Genomic DNA, 22,241 nt, shown 5'->3' on the forward strand with positions numbered 1-22,241 from the left:
GTCATCATGTGCTAGCGCACTGCAAGATGCATAGTTGCGCTTTGGCCGGACTGCCGGAGCTAGGTTCCATCAGTTCCTCATCCTGGCCCTTCCTTGATATCTGGGTTGCTCTCTCTTCAATAGTTGAACAGATGCAAAGCACACAGGCGAGCACACATGGCAGATGGACTCAAGCCATACTTTTTGATAGACTGCTGCTAGGGTTAATTTCCTATTGCTGGAGAAAGAATAGTAGCAACAACATCCTTTTGTCCAGAGAAAATATCAGATGTGGTTCATACTCTCGAAAGGTACTCGCAGCTCTTTAATATACGGATTTGCTAATTTACAGTCGGATGAAATTAATTCGCTTTCATTCGATTTTCTGTCCGTCCGATCCTTGTGCGTAGATTCGTGCATTTCTCTCTTTTTTTAACTCTCGGGCTGTTTTGTTCTTTATCGGGCCCGCAAGCTTCTCCTGGAGACCCGTTAATCTGGCGGGTCGCGTGTCCTATTCTTTTTTTTTTTTTCCTTTTTCTCCCCTCTATGGCCGGCTTTGTTCGTCTGATTCTCATTTCGAGCGGCATGAGCTTGGGGGCAGATAGCAATGGTGATTTTTCGCTGGACATCTCAGTCTCTGGACTCTTGAGGCGAGCCAGTGGTTAGGCGCCCAGTTCTCCTCCCCCTGCCCCCCAATCCCCTGCTTCCTTCTCCTCAAGCGCGCGCACAGGGAGAGGCGAAGTAGACGCCATGGCGATCCAGCTACGTTGTCTTCTCTGCTTCGCCTGATTTCGCGACGCTTCTCATTTTCCCCGTATTAATCTGCGAGGCCTGTGGCCCTCCCTCATCCTCCATCCATCTGTGGTTGGTTTTGTAAGTATGCTTTCCCCCTGTGTTCACCCCCCTGCTTTTTCTGTTCAATTTTTGCTAGATCCGGCTCAGTGTTGTGTCGTTCCCCTGTGTAGAGGTGGATCTTAGATGTTTTGGATGTTGCAGGTGTTGCCGGTGTATGGTTGATGTATATGTAGTGGTGGATCCCTCCTGTCCTGTTTTTTGTCGATTTTGCGCTTCTGGATGCCGCTGTAGTTGTCATTGTGACGAGTAGCTCCTAGATGTGTACAATCCCTCATGTGGATCCCTCCTATAGTTGTCGTTGTGGTTCCCTCCTGTTTGGATGTAGATGCTGAATCTAGCGCATAGCATGTGTGGACTGTAAGTTGGTGTTGACCCCTTTGACGTCTCCTAGCTTTTGTAGATGTACAGCCCCTAGATGTATGGATGCAAATGCTGAGTCACCTGGTCACTTGAGTCTCATTATGTGTTTTTCAGTGGACTGAATATTTTTAGTTCAGTTTCAGTTGTCTTGGCTGAAAAATGCAGTTTAATTTTGAGTGGATTTTCAACGTAAATGAAGTTGTCTGGTGTAGTGGCAATTTTAGTTTTTAACCGGATTTGTGTGTACTTACAGTGTAATGTAGTATGCATTTTCGCCCTGTAATGTGTATGTTAGTGGCCTGAATTTTTTTTAGTTAAGTTAGAGTGGTTTTGGACTGTAATTTTCAGTGTGTCACTTCTAGTGTAAATGAATATTTTTTTGCAGTAACCCTGCAACTTTACTATCCTATGATCTGAAACTTCCAATTTAAGTTGCAAGTTTTACACTGTATATCCCTGTAATTAAAATGTATCTTTTCAGTAATTTGGATTGCAGACCTTGTAATTACAGTCTTGTTAAATGTGCATTTTAACCCTGTAATTTTCAGTAGTTACACTTCAAATGTTAGTGTACTTACCTTGTTTCTTCATTAATTACACTTCAAATGTCAGTGTAATTGCATGGCAAGTTCAGTAATTTGGACTATAATTGAGATTTGTTTTTGTAACTGATTAATCTCACTGAATTTGCAGGTGGTTCTTTTTGTATAACAGTGACAAGTCTTTTTGGTAGCAGCAAAGTAAATGCACCGATATTTTTTCATCTTGGCGTCATTTCTCTTTATGTACTTCTTTCATTTGCTGCTAACAACAAAATAAATGCACTGGAAATTTGGTAGCAGCCAAATAAGTAGCACCAATGCTTTCTCTCAAATTACAACTCAATCGTTTCTTATTGACTTTCCTCTCATCTGGTAGAGTACTTCATTTCCCCTTCAAATGCTTCATCTCTTTAACTTTCTCTTCTCTGTTTTTTCTTTGCTTTCTTTCTCTAGTATATGATGTTCTTCCTTTTGCAGGCTTCTCATGGTCCCCATTTGTAGGCTTGCCATGGTCTTGTTTCTGCTACCTCTTCCTTCTTTCTCCTGTTGTTCCTCTTATTGTTTCCTTTGTTATCCTTCCCTCTAATCTTTGATTTAGTTTTATTTCATTTCTGAAACCTAATGAACATTCATAGGATTTACAGTGTAATTACAGCTCTATTACAGTGTAAACTCAGGGGTAATTACATTGTAGTCACAGTGCAATTTCCAGTGTAACTACAGTTCAATTACAACATTTACACTGTAACTTCAGGGGTAATTACACTATAATTTCCAGGGCAATCACAGTGCTAATTTTTACTGTAATTACAGTGTAATTTCTGTAGTAGTTACAGTGTATTTTTTCAGGGGTAATCACTCTGTAAATCACTGGGAATATTAGTGTAACTTCAGGTACATCACATGGCCGATCACAGTGTAATTTCAGGGGTAGTTACAGTGTAATTTAAGGGTATTTACGCTGTAATTACACTGTAAGTTCAGGGAATTTCTAGTGTAATCTCAGTGCAATTTTACAGTGATCTTTCAGTGTAATTACATTGTATACAGTGTATATTGAGGGAAATTACAGTTTAATTTTAGTGCAATTTACAGTGTACTTTCGGTGTATTACAGTGTAAGTCACAGGGCAATCACACTGTAATTTCAACGTCATTACAGTGTATTTTTAGGGCAATATTTTTTGGTTTGTCTTTGTTGGATGGTATTGCATCTTTTTTTCTACTGTGATCATTTTTGTAAATATTCTGCTAATGCACTGTAAATCTACTACAAATACTTTGTAAAAACTCAGTGTAATTCCTGTACTATGTAAAGAGCTATTTTGATCATGCTTTTTCATGTCTATGTTTATCCCGTGACCCCCATGCTCCGTTTCTATGTAAAGGAGTTCAGGGGAGCTGTTTCTCACAAAAGGAATCCCCCTTTTTTCGTGCAGATGTTGAGAAGGTGAGGGGAGCTGTTTCTCACAGGAGGTAGAAGTGCTATGTTCTTCAGCTCGGTACTTTTGGGTCTTAAACTGGGGATCCGTTTAGTTTCTGTTCAGGCTGTCTTTTTGATTCTTGCGGACCCGTTTAAAGGAAGAGAGGGGGACAAGGACAGCGACATTCAGAGGACAGGAGAGAGGCGGAGGACAGATGACAGTTGTCAAACACTGGATGGCCGGAAATATGATTGAAAGCCAATTGAATTTCAGTCGAATGTAAAATAGACAGTCTTAATATATGTACAGTTTTATCTCTGTAGCTGTTTATGGATGAAACTGATTACGTTTTACATGCTTGACTCATGTCTATGTATTTTACACATATTGTGTCTTAGACTGCTATTTTTTAAACGATGGTAACATTGTATGTCCGTTCTTTCGCTTTGTTAGTTTTTCCCCAGGATAATTGTGTGGTTGATTGCTATCGAGAGTGCAAACATTTTGATCACAAGCTTCTAGCACTCTTTAGGTCAGATGGTTATACGATAGAAAGCACTTTGAACCTATATAAAGTTATAGACGCACTTAGAGATCACATTCATCGACAAGCAGTATTTGGTTTTCAGGTACACCTCTGAAAATATTACGTAACTACATCTAACAGTTTAGAAAATATCATATGAAATACCCATTTTAGTGTACTAAATAAACTGTGTAGTAACTAGAAGAACGATATATTTCATATACAGTTCTTCGATATATGTGATGGATCAAACAAATTAGTATGTAGGGATATCATCATCGTATATATTTGTACAAGTAGTTTATACAAACCTCAAATTAATAATTCCCAATAAATCTTCTCTCCTTTCGGTCTACACATTCACTTGCTTCAAATTTCTAAAGTATGTAATGACTTTGACACTGAAAAAACATAAACATAGCAAAAAGAAATTATAATTATTTTGTCGGCCACATATTGGATATACAGAGAAGCAAGGTTACTGGAAACAAAATAAAATAAAATCCAAAGAGTTAGAAGACATCCTTTGAATCATATTTTGTCACTTAGAATTGAACTAATTAAAAAAAATTGGCAACAACTTTCGTGTGCTTCATGTTGAAGTGGATGGATGGGTGTTTCAATTTTTCCTTTCATGATAGATATTATTTATGCCAAAATAAATGCACAAGACTTATTGACTAGCCCGTGCAAATGCACGGGTTGACGACTAGTTGTCATAACTTTGCGCTTTTCTATCAATTGCCCGACAGTAATTTGTTCACCCACCGTATTATTTGCCATCAAGAGAGAAGCCTCTAGTGAAACCTATGGCCCTCGAGTCTATTTTCCATCATATTAGTTTCCGATCTACTATTTTGCAATCTTTTATTTTCAGATCTATAAACCAAAAAATCCAAAAATATTTTATCTTTTATTTAGGTTTATCTATCTCTATCAGATCTCACCTTTGAAAGTGATCGCGAAGGGATTGACAACCCCTTTATCGCGTTGGGTGCAAGTGTTTGATTGTTTGTGTAGGTCCATCTATTGGGGACTTGCGCGTTTCTCCTACTAGATTGATACCTTGGTTCTTAACTAAGGGAAATACTTATCTCTACTTTGCTGCATCACTCTTTCCTCTTTAAGGGAAAAACCAACGCAAGCTCAACAAGTAGGAGGAAGAATTTCTGGCGCCGTTGCCGGGGAGATCTACGTCAAGCCTACCAAGTACCCATCATAAACTCTCATCTCTTGCATTACATTATTTGTCATTTGCCTCTCGTTTTCCTCTCCCCCACTTCTAAAACGTTTTCAGAAAAAACACAAAAATATTTGCCGTTTTATTCGCCCTTCTTCCGTTCGTCCTTTCGTTTGCCTCTTGTTTGCTAGTTTGCTAGATCGGTTATTGCCACTATGTCTGAATATGGGGAGGTTATCATTGAAAATTTTGAGGGTCTTGCTAGTATAAATCTTGAGGAAAAACTTGGATCTTTTTCTTTGGATCATGAAGCTGAAACTCCCCCTAATTACAAAGCAAAAACTTTTCATGTGGGCGATGGTAATATTATTGGGAAAAGTGTTATTTAAGAATTCTTTGATTGTACGGGATCTATGCCCAGTTGTAAAAGATCTGTTCTTCTCGATACAAAGTGTTATGCGGATGCCATTTTCATGCTTGTTGAAAAACTAGATAGAAAATTTGCGCACATCCATCCTGCTTTGCAAAAGGTGTTTTATGTACTTTCCAATATTAATCATCCTAAAGCTAAAAAGATTGCCACTATCATCCTTATGTGAGAATTTGATTTTATAATACACGAGGCTAGGGAGATTTTTTCTTTCTATAATAAAAATGTTGAACACCCTCCGATTGAAGATATCCTCCATGATAAGGAAACTATGCGTAGTTTGGAATGTAGGGATTATCATTCTTACAGTGAAAATCTTAGGAGGGGAGTTGCCTATTCAGATATGTCGCAAGCCTTGTACCTTGAGGCCTACAAGGAATTTGATTGGATTACAAGGGGAACTTTTTTAGGATTTAACAAGGATTGGTTGGAAAAGATGATTAAGGAACCCGTTAGAAACGAGATACGTATTTTATATGATGATATATATGGTGATGACCGAGATTACAGGTTCATGAATGTCAAAATCACTAAAGAAAGTCCTTTTCATGATTTAAGTTCATCGACTAGAAGGGAAATAAAGGAAATAATCGTTTTTTTAAGACGAGTTTTGGAAGATTTGGTGAAAAATGAATTGCATACCAAAGATGACAATACCTAGATCTATTGCAATATACCCAGCTAAGGGCATTAAACAATAGCACTTGTTGGGAGGCAACCCAATTTTAGTTTTGTGTTTTTTGTTTTCCTACTGTTCTTGCATAAAATACACATTATTACCTCTGTAGTAATTGTGTTTTGGTGTTTTATCTAGTGTTTGTGCCAAGTAAGACCTTTGGGATGGCTTACGATGATACTTGATTTGATCTTGCTGAAAAACAGAATTTTTTGCGCCTAGAAAAATACTTCAAATTTTTAACAAAAGCGCGCTAAAATACTGATTCTTTTTGCACAAGATTGATATACGAATTGCCTCTGCTGTCATAATTTTTTAGAATTTTTTGGAGTTACAGAAGTATTCGAAGTTTACAGATTGCTATAGACTGTTCTATTTTTGACAGATTCTGTTTTCTATGTGTTGTTAGCTTATTTTGATGAATCTATGGGTAGTATCGGGGGTTATGAACCCTGGAGAAGTTGGAATACAGTAGATATTACACCAATATAAATAAAGAATGAGTTCACAATAGTACCAAAAGTGGTAATTTTATTTTCTTATACTAACAGATCTCATGAGTTTTTTTGTTGAGTTTTGTGTTGTGAAGTTTTCAAGTTTTGGGTAAAGATTTGATGGAATATGGAATAAGGAGTGGCAAGAGCCTAAGCTTGGGGATTCCCAAGGCACCCCAAGGTAATATTCAAGGACAACCAAGAGCCTAAGCTTCGGGATGCCTGGAATGCATACCCTCTTTTGTCGTCGTCTATTGCTAAATTTACTTGAGGCTATATTTTTATTCACCACATGATATGTGTTTTGCTTGGAGCGTCTTGTATGATATGAGTCTTTGCTTCTTAGTTTGTCACAATCATCCTTGTTGTACACACCTTTTGAGAGGGACACGCATGAATCGTGATTTATTAGAATACTCTATGTGCTTCACTTATATCTTTTGAGCTAGGCAATTTTGCTCTAGTACTTCACTTATATCTTTTTAGAGCACGGCGGTGGCTTTATTTTATAGAAATTGTTGAACTCTCATGCTTCACTTATATTATTTTCAGAGTCTGTCAAAACAGCATGGTAATTTTCTTTGGTTATGAGTTTAGTCCTAGTATGATGGGCATCCAAGAGGGATATAATGAAAACTTTCATATAAAGTGCATTGAATACTATGTGAAGTTTGACTCCTTATTATTGTTTTGAGATATAAAGATGGTGATATTACAGTCATGCTAGTGAGTAATTGTGGATTGGTAGAAGTACTTGTGTTAAAGTTTGTGATTCCTGTAGCATGCACGTATGGTGAACCGTTATGTGATGAAGTCAGAGCATGATTTAATTATTGATTGTCTTCCTTATGAGTGGCGGTCGGGGACGAGCGATGGTCTTTTCCTACCAATCTATCCCCCTAGGAGCATGTGCGTAGTACTTTGTTTCAATGACTAATAGACTTTTGCAATAAATATGTGAGTTCTTTTTGACTAATGTTAAGTCCATGGATTATACGCATTCTCACCCTTCCACCATTGCTAGCCTATCTAGTGTTGCGCAAATTTCGCTGGTTCCTTACACCCACCATATACCTTCCTCAAAACAGCCACCATACCTACCTATTATGGCATTTCCATAGTCATTCCGAGATATATTGCCATGCAACTTCCACCGTTCCGTTTTATTATGACACGCTCCATCATTGTCATATTGCTTTGCATGATTGTAAGATAGCTAGCATGATGTTTACATGGCTTGTCCATTTTTTGATGTCACTTGCTACGCTAGATCATTGCACATCCCGGTACACCGCCGGAGGCATTCATATAGAGTCATATTTTGTTCTAAGTATCGAGTTGTAATTCTTGAGTTGTAAGTAAATAAAAGTGTGATGATCATCATTATAAGAGCATTCTCCCGTGTGAGGAAAGGATGATGGAAGCTATGATTCCCTCAAAAGTTGGGATGAGTCTCCGGACTTTATAAAAATAAAAGAGGCCAAAGAAGCCCACCAGAAAAATAAGAGAAAAGAGAGAAGGGGCAATGTTACTATCCTTTTTTCACACTTGTGCTTCAAAGTAGCACCATGATCTTCATGATAGAGAGTCTTCTATGTTATCACTTTCATATACTAGTCGGAATTTTTCATTATAGAACCTGGCTTGTATATTCCAATGATGGGCTTCCTCAAATGGCCCTAGGTCTCGTGAGCAAGCGAGTTGGATGCACACCCACTTAGTTTCTTTTTGAGCTTTCATAAACTTATAGCTCTAGGTCATCTGTTGCATGGCAATCCCTACTCACTCACATTGATATCTACTGATGGGCATCTCCATAGCTCGTTGATACGCCTAGTTGATGTGAGACTATCTCCTTCTTTTTGTCTTCTCCACAACCACCATATTCTATTCCACCTATAGTGCTAAATCCATGGCTCACGCTCATCGGGGTTGAAAGTTGAAAAGGTTTGAGAACATAAAAAGTATGAAACAATTGCTTGGCTTGTCATCGGGGTTGTGCATGATTTAATACTTTGTGTGATGCAGATGGAACATAGCCAGATTATATGATTTTGTAGGGATAACTTTCTTTGGCCATGTTATTTCGAGAAGACATGATTGCTTTATTAGTATGCTTGAAGTATTATTGTTTTTATGTCAATATTAAACTTTTGTTTTGAATCTTATGGATATGAACATTCATGCCACAATGAAGAAAATTACATGGATAAATGTGTTAGGTAGCACTCCACATCAAAAGTTCTGTTTTTATCATTTACCTACTCGGTGACGAGCAGGAATTAAGCTTGGGGATGCTTGATACGTCTCCAATGTATCTATAATTTTTGATTGTTTCATGTTATTATATTATCTGTTTTGGATGATTTATATGCATTATTATGCTATTTTATATTATTTTTGGGACTAACTTATTAACCTAGAGCCCAGTGCCAGTTTCTGTTTTTTTCCTTGTTTTTGAGTTTCGCAGAAAAGAAATATCAAACGGAATCCAAACGGAATAAAACTTCACGATAATTTTTCTTGGACCAGAAGACACCCAGAGGACTTGGAGTCCACGCCAGAAGAGCCACGAGGCGGTGGCAAGGGTGGAGGGCACGCCCTAGGGGGGGCCTGCCTTGTGGCCCCCTCGGGGAACCCTTGACCTATCTCTTCATCCTATATATTCACATATATTCCAAAACCCTCAGAGGAGTCCACGAAAATACTTCGTCCGCAACCTTCTGTTCCCAGGAGATCCCATCTTGGGGCCTTTTCCGGCATCCTGCCGGAGGGGGATTCGATCATGGAGGGCTTCTACATCAACTCTATTGCCCTTCCGATGAAACGTGAGTAGTTTACCTCAGACCTACGGGTCCATAGATAGTAGCTAGATGGCTTCTTCTCTCTCTTTGATTCTTAATACCATGTTCTCCTCGATGTTCTTGGAGATCTATCCGTTGTAATATTCTTTTGCGGTGTGTTTGTCGAGATCCGATGAATTATGGATTTATGAACAACTTCTCTATGAATATTATTTGAATCTTCTCTGAATTCCTATATGCATGATTTGATATCTTTGTATTTCTCTCTGAATTATCGGTTTGGTTTGGCCAACTAGATTGGTTTTCTTGCAATGGGAGAGGTGCTTAGCTTTTGGTTTCAATCTTGCGTGATTTCACCCAGCGACAAAGTAGGGGTAGCGAGACACGTATTGAATTGTTGTCATCGAGGATAAAAAGATGGGGTTTTCATCATATTGCTTGAGTATATTCCTCTAGATCATGTCGTATTACTTAAGGCGTTGTTCCGTTCTTTATGAATTTAATACTCTAGATGCATGCTGCATAGCGATCGATGTGTGGAGTAATAGTAGTAGATGTAGGCAGGAGTCGGTCTACTTGACACGGACGTGATGCCTGTATGCATAATCATTGCCTTGGATATCGTCATAACATTGCGCTTTTCTATCAATTGCTCGACAGTAATTGGTTCTCCCGCCGTATTATTTGCCTTCAAGAGAGAAGCCTCTAGTGAAACCTATGGCCCCCGGGTCTATTTTTATCGTATTTGTTTCCGTTCTACTATTTTGCAATCTTTTATTTTCAGATCTATAAACCAAAAAACCTAAAAATATTTTATCTTTTATTTAGGTTTATCTATCTCTATCAGATCTCACCTTTGAAAGTGATCGTGAAGGGATTGACAACCCCTTTATCGCGTTGGGTGCAAGTGTTTGATTGTTTGTGTAGGTCCATCTATTTGGGACTTGAGCGTTTCTCCTACTGGATTGATATCTTTGTTCTTAACTGAGGGAAATACTCATCTCTACTGTGCTGCATCACCCTTTCCTCTTCAAGGGAAAAACCAACACAAGCTCAAGAAGTAGCATCGAACACCTTCACTGTGAGCATGGTGCGGCTGCTGTCGTAGCTTAAGATGCGGACGTGCCCGATCTGAAGGTCATCAGAGCGGGCGAACTATTTCCATCCATGCGCGAGATACATGTGGCCATCGGCATCGAACACTACATCCATGTCCCACAAGCGACGCCAGCGTCCAGCCTCCGGCAACAACAGTTCTCGGGGCCGATGGCGATCGAACACCTTGGCGAATTTGTCTGGCAGCCTCTGCGATGAGGATTAAAAGCCAAGTTTTGAAACTTCAAACTACAACATTACAAAGTACTTCCTCCTTCCCATATTCAGGCGTATTAGTAGCCAGCCCGGAAATTAGCGCAGCTTAATTGTTACTTGAACCATGGTACAGGCTGCTGAGATGTAGGCATCGACCCAGCCAGAGATTTGTTTTTCTTTCTAGAAAAATAGCAACGGTGAGTGGTTGTTGTAACTGAATGAGAGAGAAAAAGGCATCCGCACCATACATTTTACACTGGTAGAAAATGGGCCTTTAGTCCCGGTTCGCAAAGGCCATTAATCCCGGCTGTGCAACCGGGACTAAATATGCGCGACTAAAGCCCCCCCCCCCCCCTAGTCGCGCCTCTTACGAACCGCGACTAAAGGCCCGTCCACGTGGGCGCCAGGAGTCCATCGGGGCGGAGGACCTTTAGTCCCGGTTCTCGTGGCTAATCGGGACTAAAGGCCTCCTTCGTAGGTTTAGGGTTTTAGCCCCCCCTAAACCTGGTTTCTTTTTAATTTGTAGTGTTTTATTTCTTTTATATTTTATTTTGTGTTTTATTTTAATTTTGATGAAGTTTCAGTACACATATTCTACGCTACTATATACATGCATATGAAATTTCAAACAAGAAGAATTCAAGAGGAATATATAATATATATTCAATCTCGGGTGACCATATACAACTTCGAACAAGTTTCCATACACAATTAGGATGGATGACCATATACAACTTCGAACAAGTTTCAATCTCGGGTATGCATATAAATTTCTTCGTCCTCGGTATAGTGTTCTCCTTTAGGATTGATGACTTCCCTCATGAAAAATCCTGCTAATTCTTCTTGAATTGGTCGGAAGCGAGCTTCTGGACTAAGCCTCTTCCGCAAGTTATCCGTCGCCTTCCGCACGCTATCCGATGCCTTCCGCTCAGAGGTGTGTCTCCGGATGTTCTCACAAACATAGTATCCACATAGATTGGTCCCCGGTGGCTGCTTATCCACATTAACTAACCTTCTAAAATCTAGCTCATGTTTGAATTCACCGACAATTTCTTCTGAGAACCGTCTCCAAACCCTATAGGGCAAAGAAAATTAAATGAACAAGGGAGTTATTAGTTACTTGACATTAGGAAATGAACGAAAGAGACCGATCGATATAGAGCTCAAATGATTGAAAATAATTACTTTTGCAGCATTTTTCTCATGTCGGCCCAACGCTTTGGATCCGAATCCATAGAGTCCATGATTAGAACTCTGGAGGTGTGAAGTTCAATATTTAGCAGAATCCAGTGGAACCTGCGGACACGTTACATGCACAGTCATGCATAACTCATCGATTAGACATACCATGCATGGAGTAAACAAAAGAGAATGGGCACAAGAGAGAAACACTCACCCAAAATGGTAAGGAAATAGAATATGACTTTTGAGTTGATGCTTTCTAAGAAACTTGTACAAGTCTTTCTCCACGTCTTCGGGGTGATTTTGTAACACATGTCCATTAACGATATGTGGGTCAATGAACCCAACATCATGGATGTTTCTTATTTTGCATTCCCAAATCTTCAATCTGCATAATAGCGTACGCAACAATATAGTTAGGACAATATATATATATATATAGTGCAGGCAATGAAGAACAAGATGAGGTAGAAATAAATCACTTACAGAACGTAGCAACTCAGCATAGATTTGTCGAGGTCGCGCAGATTGAACAGCTGGAACAATTCACTCATATGAACTTGTACAGAGTACCGTTTGGTGTGATGCTCCTCTGTAACATCCGCATAAACATATTCTTTGTCGGCCCATGTTATGAATTTCTTGTACCAACGTAGCAGATTTCGCATTTGTGGTGGTAGACTCTTTTCCCGCGCAGGCTCGACGAGAGGCCCATTCCGCACATATTGTAATGCTATCTCACATACTGGCGCATCCTCAAGGCCTAAGAAGGCACGATGAGTCAAACCCATCTCGGACGCTTGTTTCATGGCACTCGCTACAGTCAATCCAAGTGCTGCCGCAGCTGCTATGATCTCGGGGTCCTCTTCCGGACCGGCTTTCACTATGAGCGGGGGGATCGATTGTTTATTCTGCATCCCGAGCTGGTCAACTTGTTTCCCGCTTTTTTTACTTTCTTCTTTCTCCTCCTTCAATATTTTTGCTTGCCTACGAAGTTCATGTCCATAGTCGTCAGGCATATTCAGCTCGGCTTGGGACGGTGTCATCAAAAAATCCTTAGCCCACTTCTTTTGCTTCTCAGTGAATACTTGCTTGGGCTCAGGCTCTTTTTTCACCTTCGTATCCGCCTTCCATTTCTCATAATGAGCAGACGCGGCCAATTTGGTTTCAGCTTCACTAAGTTCCCAAGGCCTTGGGAGGAGAGGCTTCAGTGATGGCTCCGGTACCCTTGTGGTCTTAGGTACATAAGGGTCCGGGTTAATAGTCCAGGAGCGGGTTTCCTTGCTATCCGCCTGCTTCTGCTTCTTCGCCGGAGGTGGATTGGGGGGCGTCGTACCCGCCGGAGGAGGATTGGGGGGCGTCGTACCCGCCGGAGGTTGTGGATCGGGGGACGGCGTCGAATGGCGTGAAGGAGGTGTAGGTGAACCACCACGACCACGACCACCGCCACCACCACCATCGGAGGGGGGTGGACTTGTTAGCCTTGGCGCCTCGCCTGGAAACACTATGTACTTCTTTTTCCATAGAATGATCTGGCGCTTGACATCTCCAAGTCTTCTCTCCCCTTCGGGTGTAGCTTTGTCAATCTCCAGGTCCTCAAACCCTTGGACTCACTACAAGAGATCGGGCCTACTATGACGAGCTAAAAAATGTCATCGAATAGCTAATAACGTCACAAATTACCCCCCGGTGACATTTTATGGGCGTCACAAGCATCGTCACGGAATCCCCGTCACGGATTACTCCTAGTGACGGCGCACGCGCAAAAACGTCATCGAAATTGGGACCTTCGGTGACGTTATATAGAACATCATCAACTTGTTATTTCCATGACGGTCAGTTATCGTCACATTTTAGGAGAAAATGTGCCATATTGTACCATATTCGGTGACGAGGCAACGTCACTAACTTTATGCCACATCAACACCCGATAGGCTATCCCACTACTAGTGCCACTACTTTTATTATGGATGAAAATGGCATCATCAATTTTATTTACTTTCTTTCAAATCTAAATTACGATGAAAATAAGTATTTAATTCACATCACATCAGATTATATGAAAAAGTTAAAGAGAAACATCACATCATAAATTGATATGAAAGTCAAATCATATTATATATGAAATCGCTCAGCCAAATCATTCTATAAAAAAATGACAGTACAAAACTGACTCAAGTTTGACACATATAATAGACAAGATGAAAACTAATATTAACTAAAGACACATATGTTATCCTGATGATTCCAATGTAAGGATGGCATTCATGAACCATCTGGTTTGGACTGGGACTGCTGAGTTGCTTGAGCCCTCAAGAGAAAATCAAGTAGATTATCCGTCTCCTTTTGCTTCTTTGTCCAGGCTTCATTCTTCTCTTGCTAGATCTTCTTTAGAGCTTCCAAGTCTTCTTGCTGCTTCTTTTGTATCTCTTCAAATGCTCTCTCTTATGCTTCAAGTCTTGCGGCTAACTCCTCTCGATGCCTATAAATCACAAAACACAGCAACATTGCATCGTATTGAGATGAAAACAGACAATATAACAAGGTACAAGGGTATCGATTTGAAATAGAGAAGTACATTATTAAATTTCAAGGCAAGCATGTCCATGGGCTAATGAAACAGTAAACCCAAGAATAACTTATAATGTTTTAAAATATGCATAACTAATAGCTTGCTTACAGGAAGCATCGCCAAAAGGATATCAAGTCAGCAGCCTAGGTTAAAAGAAGCACTCATTAGTTGAACTTTGGTTCACTGCAATGAGTGCACTCTGCACACAGAAGCAAGCAAAAAGAAACAACAAGAACGGAAAGGGAAATAATATAATTACCTGACATTTGCATCTCTTGCCTCTCTATCCTTCTGTTCAATTCTTTCTTCTAAAACTTTGATCTGGGCTGATCAAGTAGAGCTCCCAGACCTCCCGGATCTTGATGCATGCCCCATGCTGGCAAGGAAGGTGCTATGGGCGCTTTCTTCCTTTAGAACTTCAGCCACAATCGCTATATCGGATACTGGCTGCTCACCTTCTGATTGTGTTTCCCTTTTCTTTTCCATCGCATTCTATAGTATAAAGAAAAACATTGATGCGAAGGGATTGACAACCCCTTTATCGCGTTGGGTGCAAGTGTTTGATTGTTTGTGTAGGTCCATCTATTTGGGACTTGAGCGTTTCTCCTACTGGATTGATATCTTTGTTCTTAACTGAGGGAAATACTCATCTCTACTGTGCTGCATCACCCTTTCCTCTTCAAGGGAAAAACCAACACAAGCTCAAGAAGTAGCATCGAACACCTTCACTGTGAGCATGGTGCGGCTGCTGTCGTAGCTTAAGATGTGGACGTGCCCGATCTGAAGGTCATCAGAGCGGGCGAACTATTTCCATCCATGCGCGAGATACATGTGGCCATCGGCATCGAACACTACATCCATGTCCCACAAGCGACGCCAGCGTCCAGCCTCCGGCAACAACAGTTCTCGGGGCCGATGGCGATCGAACACCTTGGCGAATTTGTCTAGCAGCCTCTGCGATGAGGATTAAAAGCCAAGTTTTGAAACTTCAAACTACAACATTACAAAGTACTTCCTCCTTCCCATATTCAGGCGTATTAGTAGCCAGCCCGGAAATTAGCGCAGCTTAATTGTTACTTGAACCATGGTACAGGCTGCTGAGATGTAGGCATCGACCCAGCCAGAGATTTGTTTTTCTTTCTAGAAAAATAGCAACGGTGAGTGGTTGTTGTAACTGAATGAGAGAGAAAAAGGCATCCGCACCATACATTTTACACTGGTAGAAAATGGGCCTTTAGTCCCGGTTCGCAAAGGCCATTAATCCCGGCTGTGCAACCGGGACTAAATATGCGCGACTAAAGCCCCCCCCCCCCTAGTCGCGCCTCTTACGAACCGCGACTAAAGGCCCGTCCACGTGGGCGCCAGGAGTCCATCGGGGCGGAGGACCTTTAGTCCCGGTTCTCGTGGCTAATCGGGACTAAAGGCCTCCTTCGTAGGTTTAGGGTTTTAGCCCCCCCTAAACCTGGTTTCTTTTTAATTTGTAGTGTTTTATTTCTTTTATATTTTATTTTGTGTTTTATTTTAATTTTGATGAAGTTTCAGTACACATATTCTACGCTACTATATACATGCATATGAAATTTCAAACAAGAAGAATTCAAGAGGAATATATAATATATATTCAATCTCGGGTGACCATATACAACTTCGAACAAGTTTCCATACACAATTAGGATGGATGACCATATACAACTTCGAACAAGTTTCAATCTCGGGTATGCATATAAATTTCTTCGTCCTCGGTATAGTGTTCTCCTTTAGGATTGATGACTTCCCTCATGAAAAATCCTGCTAATTCTTCTTGAATTGGTCGGAAGCGAGCTTCTGGACTAAGCCTCTTCCGCAAGTTATCCGTCGCCTTCCGCACGCTATCCGATGCCTTCCGCTCAGAGGTGTGTCTCCGGATGTTCTCACAAACATAGTATCCACATAGATTGGTCCCCGGTGGCTGCTTATCCACATTAACTAACCTTCTAAAATCTAGCTCATGTTTGAATTCACCGACAATTTCTTCTGAGAACCGTCTCCAAACCCTATAGGGCAAAGAAAATTAAATGAACAAGGGAGTTATTAGTTACTTGACATTAGGAAATGAACGAAAGAGACCGATCGATATAGAGCTCAAATGATTGAAAATAATTACTTTTGCAGCATTTTTCTCATGTCGGCCCAACGCTTTGGATCCGAATCCATAGAGTCCATGATTAGAACTCTGGAGGTGTGAAGTTCAATATTTAGCAGAATCCAGTGGAACCTGCGGACACGTTACATGCACAGTCATGCATAACTCATCGATTAGACATACCATGCATGGAGTAAACAAAAGAGAATGGGCACAAGAGAGAAACACTCACCCAAAATGGTAAGGAAATAGAATATGACTTTTGAGTTGATGCTTTCTAAGAAACTTGTACAAGTCTTTCTCCACGTCTTCGGGGTGATTTTGTAACACATGTCCATTAACGATATGTGGGTCAATGAACCCAACATCATGGATGTTTCTTATTTTGCATTCCCAAATCTTCAATCTGCATAATAGCGTACGCAACAATATAGTTAGGACAATATATATATATATATAGTGCAGGCAATGAAGAACAAGATGAGGTAGAAATAAATCACTTACAGAACGTAGCAACTCAGCATAGATTTGTCGAGGTCGCGCAGATTGAACAGCTGGAACAATTCACTCATATGAACTTGTACAGAGTACCGTTTGGTGTGATGCTCCTCTGTAACATCCGCATAAACATATTCTTTGTCGGCCCATGTTATGAATTTCTTGTACCAACGTAGCAGATTTCGCATTTGTGGTGGTAGACTCTTTTCCCGCGCAGGCTCGACGAGAGGCCCATTCCGCACATATTGTAATGCTATCTCACATACTGGCGCATCCTCAAGGCCTAAGAAGGCACGAAGAGTCAAACCCATCTCGGACGCTTGTTTCATGGCACTCGCTACAGTCAATCCAAGTGCTGCCGCAGCTGCTATGATCTCGGGGTCCTCTTCCGGACCGGCTTTCACTATGAGCGGGGGGATCGATTGTTTATTCTGCATCCCGAGCTGGTCAACTTGTTTCCCGCTTTTTTTACTTTCTTCTTTCTCCTCCTTCAATATTTTTGCTTGCCTACGAAGTTCATGTCCATAGTCGTCAGGCATATTCAGCTCGGCTTGGGACGGTGTCATCAAAAAATCCTTAGCCCACTTCTTTTGCTTCTCAGTGAATACTTGCTTGGGCTCAGGCTCTTTTTTCACCTTCGTATCCGCCTTCCATTTCTCATAATGAGCAGACGCGGCCAATTTGGTTTCAGCTTCACTAAGTTCCCAAGGCCTTGGGAGGAGAGGCTTCAGTGATGGCTCCGGTACCCTTGTGGTCTTAGGTACATAAGGGTCCGGGTTAATAGTCCAGGAGCGGGTTTCCTTGCTATCCGCCTGCTTCTGCTTCTTCGCCGGAGGTGGATTGGGGGGCGTCGTACCCGCCGGAGGAGGATTGGGGGGCGTCGTACCCGCCGGAGGTTGTGGATCGGGGGACGGCGTCGAATGGCGTGAAGGAGGTGTAGGTGAACCACCACGACCACGACCACCGCCACCACCACCATCGGAGGGGGGTGGACTTGTTAGCCTTGGCGCCTCGCCTGGAAACACTATGTACTTCTTTTTCCATAGAATGATCTGGCGCTTGACATCTCCAAGTCTTCTCTCCCCTTCGGGTGTAGCTTTGTCAATCTCCAGGTCCTCAAACCCTTGGACTCACTACAAGAGATCGGGCCTACTATGACGAGCTAAAAAATGTCATCGAATAGCTAATAACGTCACAAATTACCCCCCGGTGACATTTTATGGGCGTCACAAGCATCGTCACGGAATCCCCGTCACGGATTACTCCTAGTGACGGCGCACGCGCAAAAACGTCATCGAAATTGGGACCTTCGGTGACGTTATATAGAACATCATCAACTTGTTATTTCCATGACGGTCAGTTATCGTCACATTTTAGGAGAAAATGTGCCATATTGTACCATATTCGGTGACGAGGCAACGTCACTAACTTTATGCCACATCAACACCCGATAGGCTATCCCACTACTAGTGCCACTACTTTTATTATGGATGAAAATGGCATCATCAATTTTATTTACTTTCTTTCAAATCTAAATTACGATGAAAATAAGTATTTAATTCACATCACATCAGATTATATGAAAAAGTTAAAGAGAAACATCACATCATAAATTGATATGAAAGTCAAATCATATTATATATGAAATCGCTCAGCCAAATCATTCTATAAAAAAATGACAGTACAAAACTGACTCAAGTTTGACACATATAATAGACAAGATGAAAACTAATATTAACTAAAGACACATATGTTATCCTGATGATTCCAATGTAAGGATGGCATTCATGAACCATCTGGTTTGGACTGGGACTGCTGAGTTGCTTGAGCCCTCAAGAGAAAATCAAGTAGATTATCCGTCTCCTTTTGCTTCTTTGTCCAGGCTTCATTCTTCTCTTGCTAGATCTTCTTTAGAGCTTCCAAGTCTTCTTGCTGCTTCTTTTGTATCTCTTCAAATGCTCTCTCTTATGCTTCAAGTCTTGCGGCTAACTCCTCTCGATGCCTATAAATCACAAAACACAGCAACATTGCATCGTATTGAGATGAAAACAGACAATATAACAAGGTACAAGGGTATCGATTTGAAATAGAGAAGTACATTATTAAATTTCAAGGCAAGCATGTCCATGGGCTAATGAAACAGTAAACCCAAGAATAACTTATAATGTTTTAAAATATGCATAACTAATAGCTTGCTTACAGGAAGCATCGCCAAAAGGATATCAAGTCAGCAGCCTAGGTTAAAAGAAGCACTCATTAGTTGAACTTTGGTTCACTGCAATGAGTGCACTCTGCACACAGAAGCAAGCAAAAAGAAACAACAAGAACGGAAAGGGAAATAATATAATTACCTGACATTTGCATCTCTTGCCTCTCTATCCTTCTGTTCAATTCTTTCTTCTAAAACTTTGATCTGGGCTGATCAAGTAGAGCTCCCAGACCTCCCGGATCTTGATGCATGCCCCATGCTGGCAAGGAAGGTGCTATGGGCGCTTTCTTCCTTTAGAACTTCAGCCACAATCGCTATATCGGATACTGGCTGCTCACCTTCTGATTGTGTTTCCCTTTTCTTTTCCATCGCATTCTATAGTATAAAGAAAAACATTGATGCTAAGGCAAAGTTCATATGCTAGATTACACTTTATCAATATGAGAATCTATTTCAAGTCAGAAACAATAAAGGAAGAAATCTTACATGAGCTAGAAGTGCTGGCTCGCTCATGCTACCGGTCTTGCTGTTTGTATGGGTGTCTTTGAAAAATTCAGTGGGACTTGGGTCCTGATTGCATACTCCTGAAGCCCATGCCCCATGGTTGGTCTACGTCCACGACCTCTCCTTGACGGACGTGGATCAGTTGGACCAGTGGAGCATGCTAATGCATCTACATTACAAGTTGGCAGATAAATTAGAAGGTTACAATTTAAAGTGGAAAATAGAAGGGGTGAAGCGATGATGTCGCATATACCTTGGTCTTGTAATGTAATAATGTTATCTGATTGTCCGGATGTGCCTATCATGTCTTGAGAACCTTGTACCCCTGAATCAGCATCAGGCGAGTTGCTATCCTTAGAAGTTAGGTGAGGTGATGTGTTTGTTGGGTTTGGTGCAGACTGTTCTTGATGGTTTGTAGCTTCAAATGACTCAGTTGTTCTGGTAGCTCTAGATCTTGTTATTCTTGAGGTAGCAGCTGCGCTGTTTTTGCATCTGACATGCTTTTTCGTTTTTGGCATGGTAGAACCTTCAGGTGCCTGGGTCAAACAAGTGAGTAAAACAAGGAAGTTAATCAACACAAACTTATGCAATGTCAACAGAGGTTCAAATAGGAATGCAGTGAACAGAGATGTCATCATCTAGATTAATTAGGAAAAGTGGAGGGACAAAAAATGTGAATAAATCTTCGAGTGTGCATAGTGCACAGTGGCATACACATGATACAAGCAAGGTGAAATTAGAGCAAGTGAATCCACAATGTACCTCCTCTTCTTCATCTCTCAAATCCTCCTCCTCTCCATGGGCGTCCTCTTCAGCATCTGGTTCATACTCTGAGTCGCTCCGATCATCAGCAGCTCGTGCATTTTGTGTCGGTTGCACATTAGAGGCACTAGGGTATACAAGGCTACAAGCTAAGCTTTTTATGTCTTTAAGATACTCCCTCTCCATAGCCTTGCGTTCCGCAATCCTTGCATCCCTTTCCTTCAAATACGCCTCACCCTTGTGTTTCTGTTCCGCAAGATATTCACTGCTATGCATATCACTCTCCAGAACTGGTGGCATGATTTTAGTAACTGGAGCTGGAAAATATTACAGAGAGTGAACTTAATGAATTGCCAAAAGACCTACCAGCCTACATTATCATCACTACATGACTGAAATCTGCTTAAACTTGTTTGAAGGAGTAAATGTAACGTACATGATTACATTAAATTATCTCTTGAAACCTGGCCATCATTGCTAGTAGACAAAAAAAAGCTAGATTGTGTAAAACAGTTGTAAACACGCAGCTCTCCTAACAAGTAGTTCGTGTGTTCCTTTATACTTAAGCATAGAATTGATACTTGTATAATTTGAGATGGCAAATACATTACTGTATGATGCTTTTGAGGGTTGTAGAACAGATCGAAATAAATAACATACTTGAAAATATGGAGTGTCCAGAATTCAGTTAAACAAGAACAAGTGCAGACTCATAGACTTAGTCTTTATTCAGTTTCAAACAAGTGCAGAGTCGCTCTTTATTCAGTTTTGAACAAGAAGAAGTGCAGACTCATAGACTCAGTCTTTATTCAGTTTCAAACAAGTGCAAAGTCGCTCTTTATTCAGTTTTGAACAAGAAGAAGTGCAGACTCATAGACTCAGTATTTATTCAGTTTCAAACAAGTGCATAGTCGCTCTTTATTTAGTTTTGAACAAGAAGAAGTGCAGACTCAGTCTTTATCTAGAATTCGAAATAAAGAACGTACACTGTGAACACCATATGGTAATATATGGTATCAAGAACAAGAGCAGACTCAATCTTTATTCAGTTATGACGATCCTAGGTAAAGACTTTTATGGGGTAGTAGAGCCACAAACAGGGACATGGTCGTTGTATTACAGGAAATCTCATGACAACTGAATAAAGACTAAGTAAATCTTACAGAGTTATTGGATTTGCCACATGGTCGCTGTATTCACACATGTAAAGAAGTCTCACACCGTGGGTGCTTTTATCCCCCAAATCGCTTCCCTGATGATCCCCTACGTCTAGAGCTTGGGGTATGAGGAGGGCGGGATAAGAAATTTACCGTGAGCCACCGCCGATCGCTGCAATCGTTGGGGAAAGAGAGCCGGGTGGGGCGGCCTCCAATCCACTGTCGCCGGTTGATGCAGTGGATCCGTGCTCGGCCGGTCGGGCGGCCTCGTCCAATCCGCCGTCGCCGGTCGCTGAAATCAGGGGGGAATATAGCGGAGTGCTCACGGGGATGGTTGATGTTGGTGGATCCAAGCTCGGACGGCGGGGCGGCCACCCCCAATCTGCCGGCCCTGATCGCCGCAGTCGTGGTGTCGATTGAATCTGACGAGAAAAATTCCCGGGTGGGCGGTGGCTTTTTTTTGGCGGCGTCTATTCACGGGGAAATAGAAGGATAATTTTTGGCTGGGTCTTTGACTGGTGGGGACACAGGGTGAATGCGGGAAAAAATATAGAAAAGTGGAGGGAAAATAGTACGTGGGTGGAGGGAAAAGAGTTTTTTTTTGCGAGGAGATGGTGTATTTTCATAATTTATTTTCCACTTAATATTATGTAAT

General features: G+C 41.1%; 1 protein-coding gene and 1 long non-coding RNA gene across 2 annotated transcripts; one reads left to right on the top strand and one right to left on the bottom strand.

Moving 5' to 3' along the window:
* Positions 1–309: 309 nt before the first annotated feature.
* On the top strand, positions 310–2,824 carry LOC120967884 (uncharacterized). Its single transcript, XR_005761711.3, has 2 exons — positions 310–852; positions 1,888–2,824. It is a non-coding gene; the product is annotated as an uncharacterized lncRNA (long non-coding RNA).
* Positions 2,825–18,568: 15,744 nt separating this feature from the next.
* LOC109746244 (uncharacterized) lies at positions 18,569–22,037 on the bottom strand. Its single transcript, XM_073503123.1, has 6 exons — positions 21,740–22,037; positions 20,430–20,746; positions 19,921–20,203; positions 19,650–19,836; positions 19,306–19,538; positions 18,569–18,956 (listed from the first exon to the last, which is right to left on the bottom strand). The coding sequence occupies exons 2-4, from the start codon at positions 20,727–20,729 to the stop codon at positions 19,673–19,675; spliced, it is 747 nt and encodes a 248-aa protein (XP_073359224.1). The 5' UTR covers positions 20,730–20,746; positions 21,740–22,037; the 3' UTR covers positions 18,569–18,956; positions 19,306–19,538; positions 19,650–19,672.
* Positions 22,038–22,241: the final 204 nt, after the last annotated feature.

This window comes from Aegilops tauschii, chromosome 7 (genome assembly GCF_002575655.3).
Source record: "Aegilops tauschii subsp. strangulata cultivar AL8/78 chromosome 7, Aet v6.0, whole genome shotgun sequence".
NCBI classification, from domain to species: Eukaryota; Viridiplantae; Streptophyta; class Magnoliopsida; order Poales; family Poaceae; genus Aegilops; species Aegilops tauschii.

Coding starts and splice junctions, on each gene's coding strand:
- LOC109746244 (XM_073503123.1), bottom strand. CDS start 20,729: ATGCCACCAGTTCTGGAGAGTGATATGCATAGCAGTGAATATCTTGCG. Junction 20,204..20,429: donor TGAGAGATGAAGAAGAGGAG/GTACATTGTGGA, acceptor TGTTTGACCCAG/GCACCTGAAGGTTCTACCAT. Junction 19,837..19,920: donor TATTACATTACAAGACCAAG/GTATATGCGACA, acceptor CTTGTAATGTAG/ATGCATTAGCATGCTCCACT.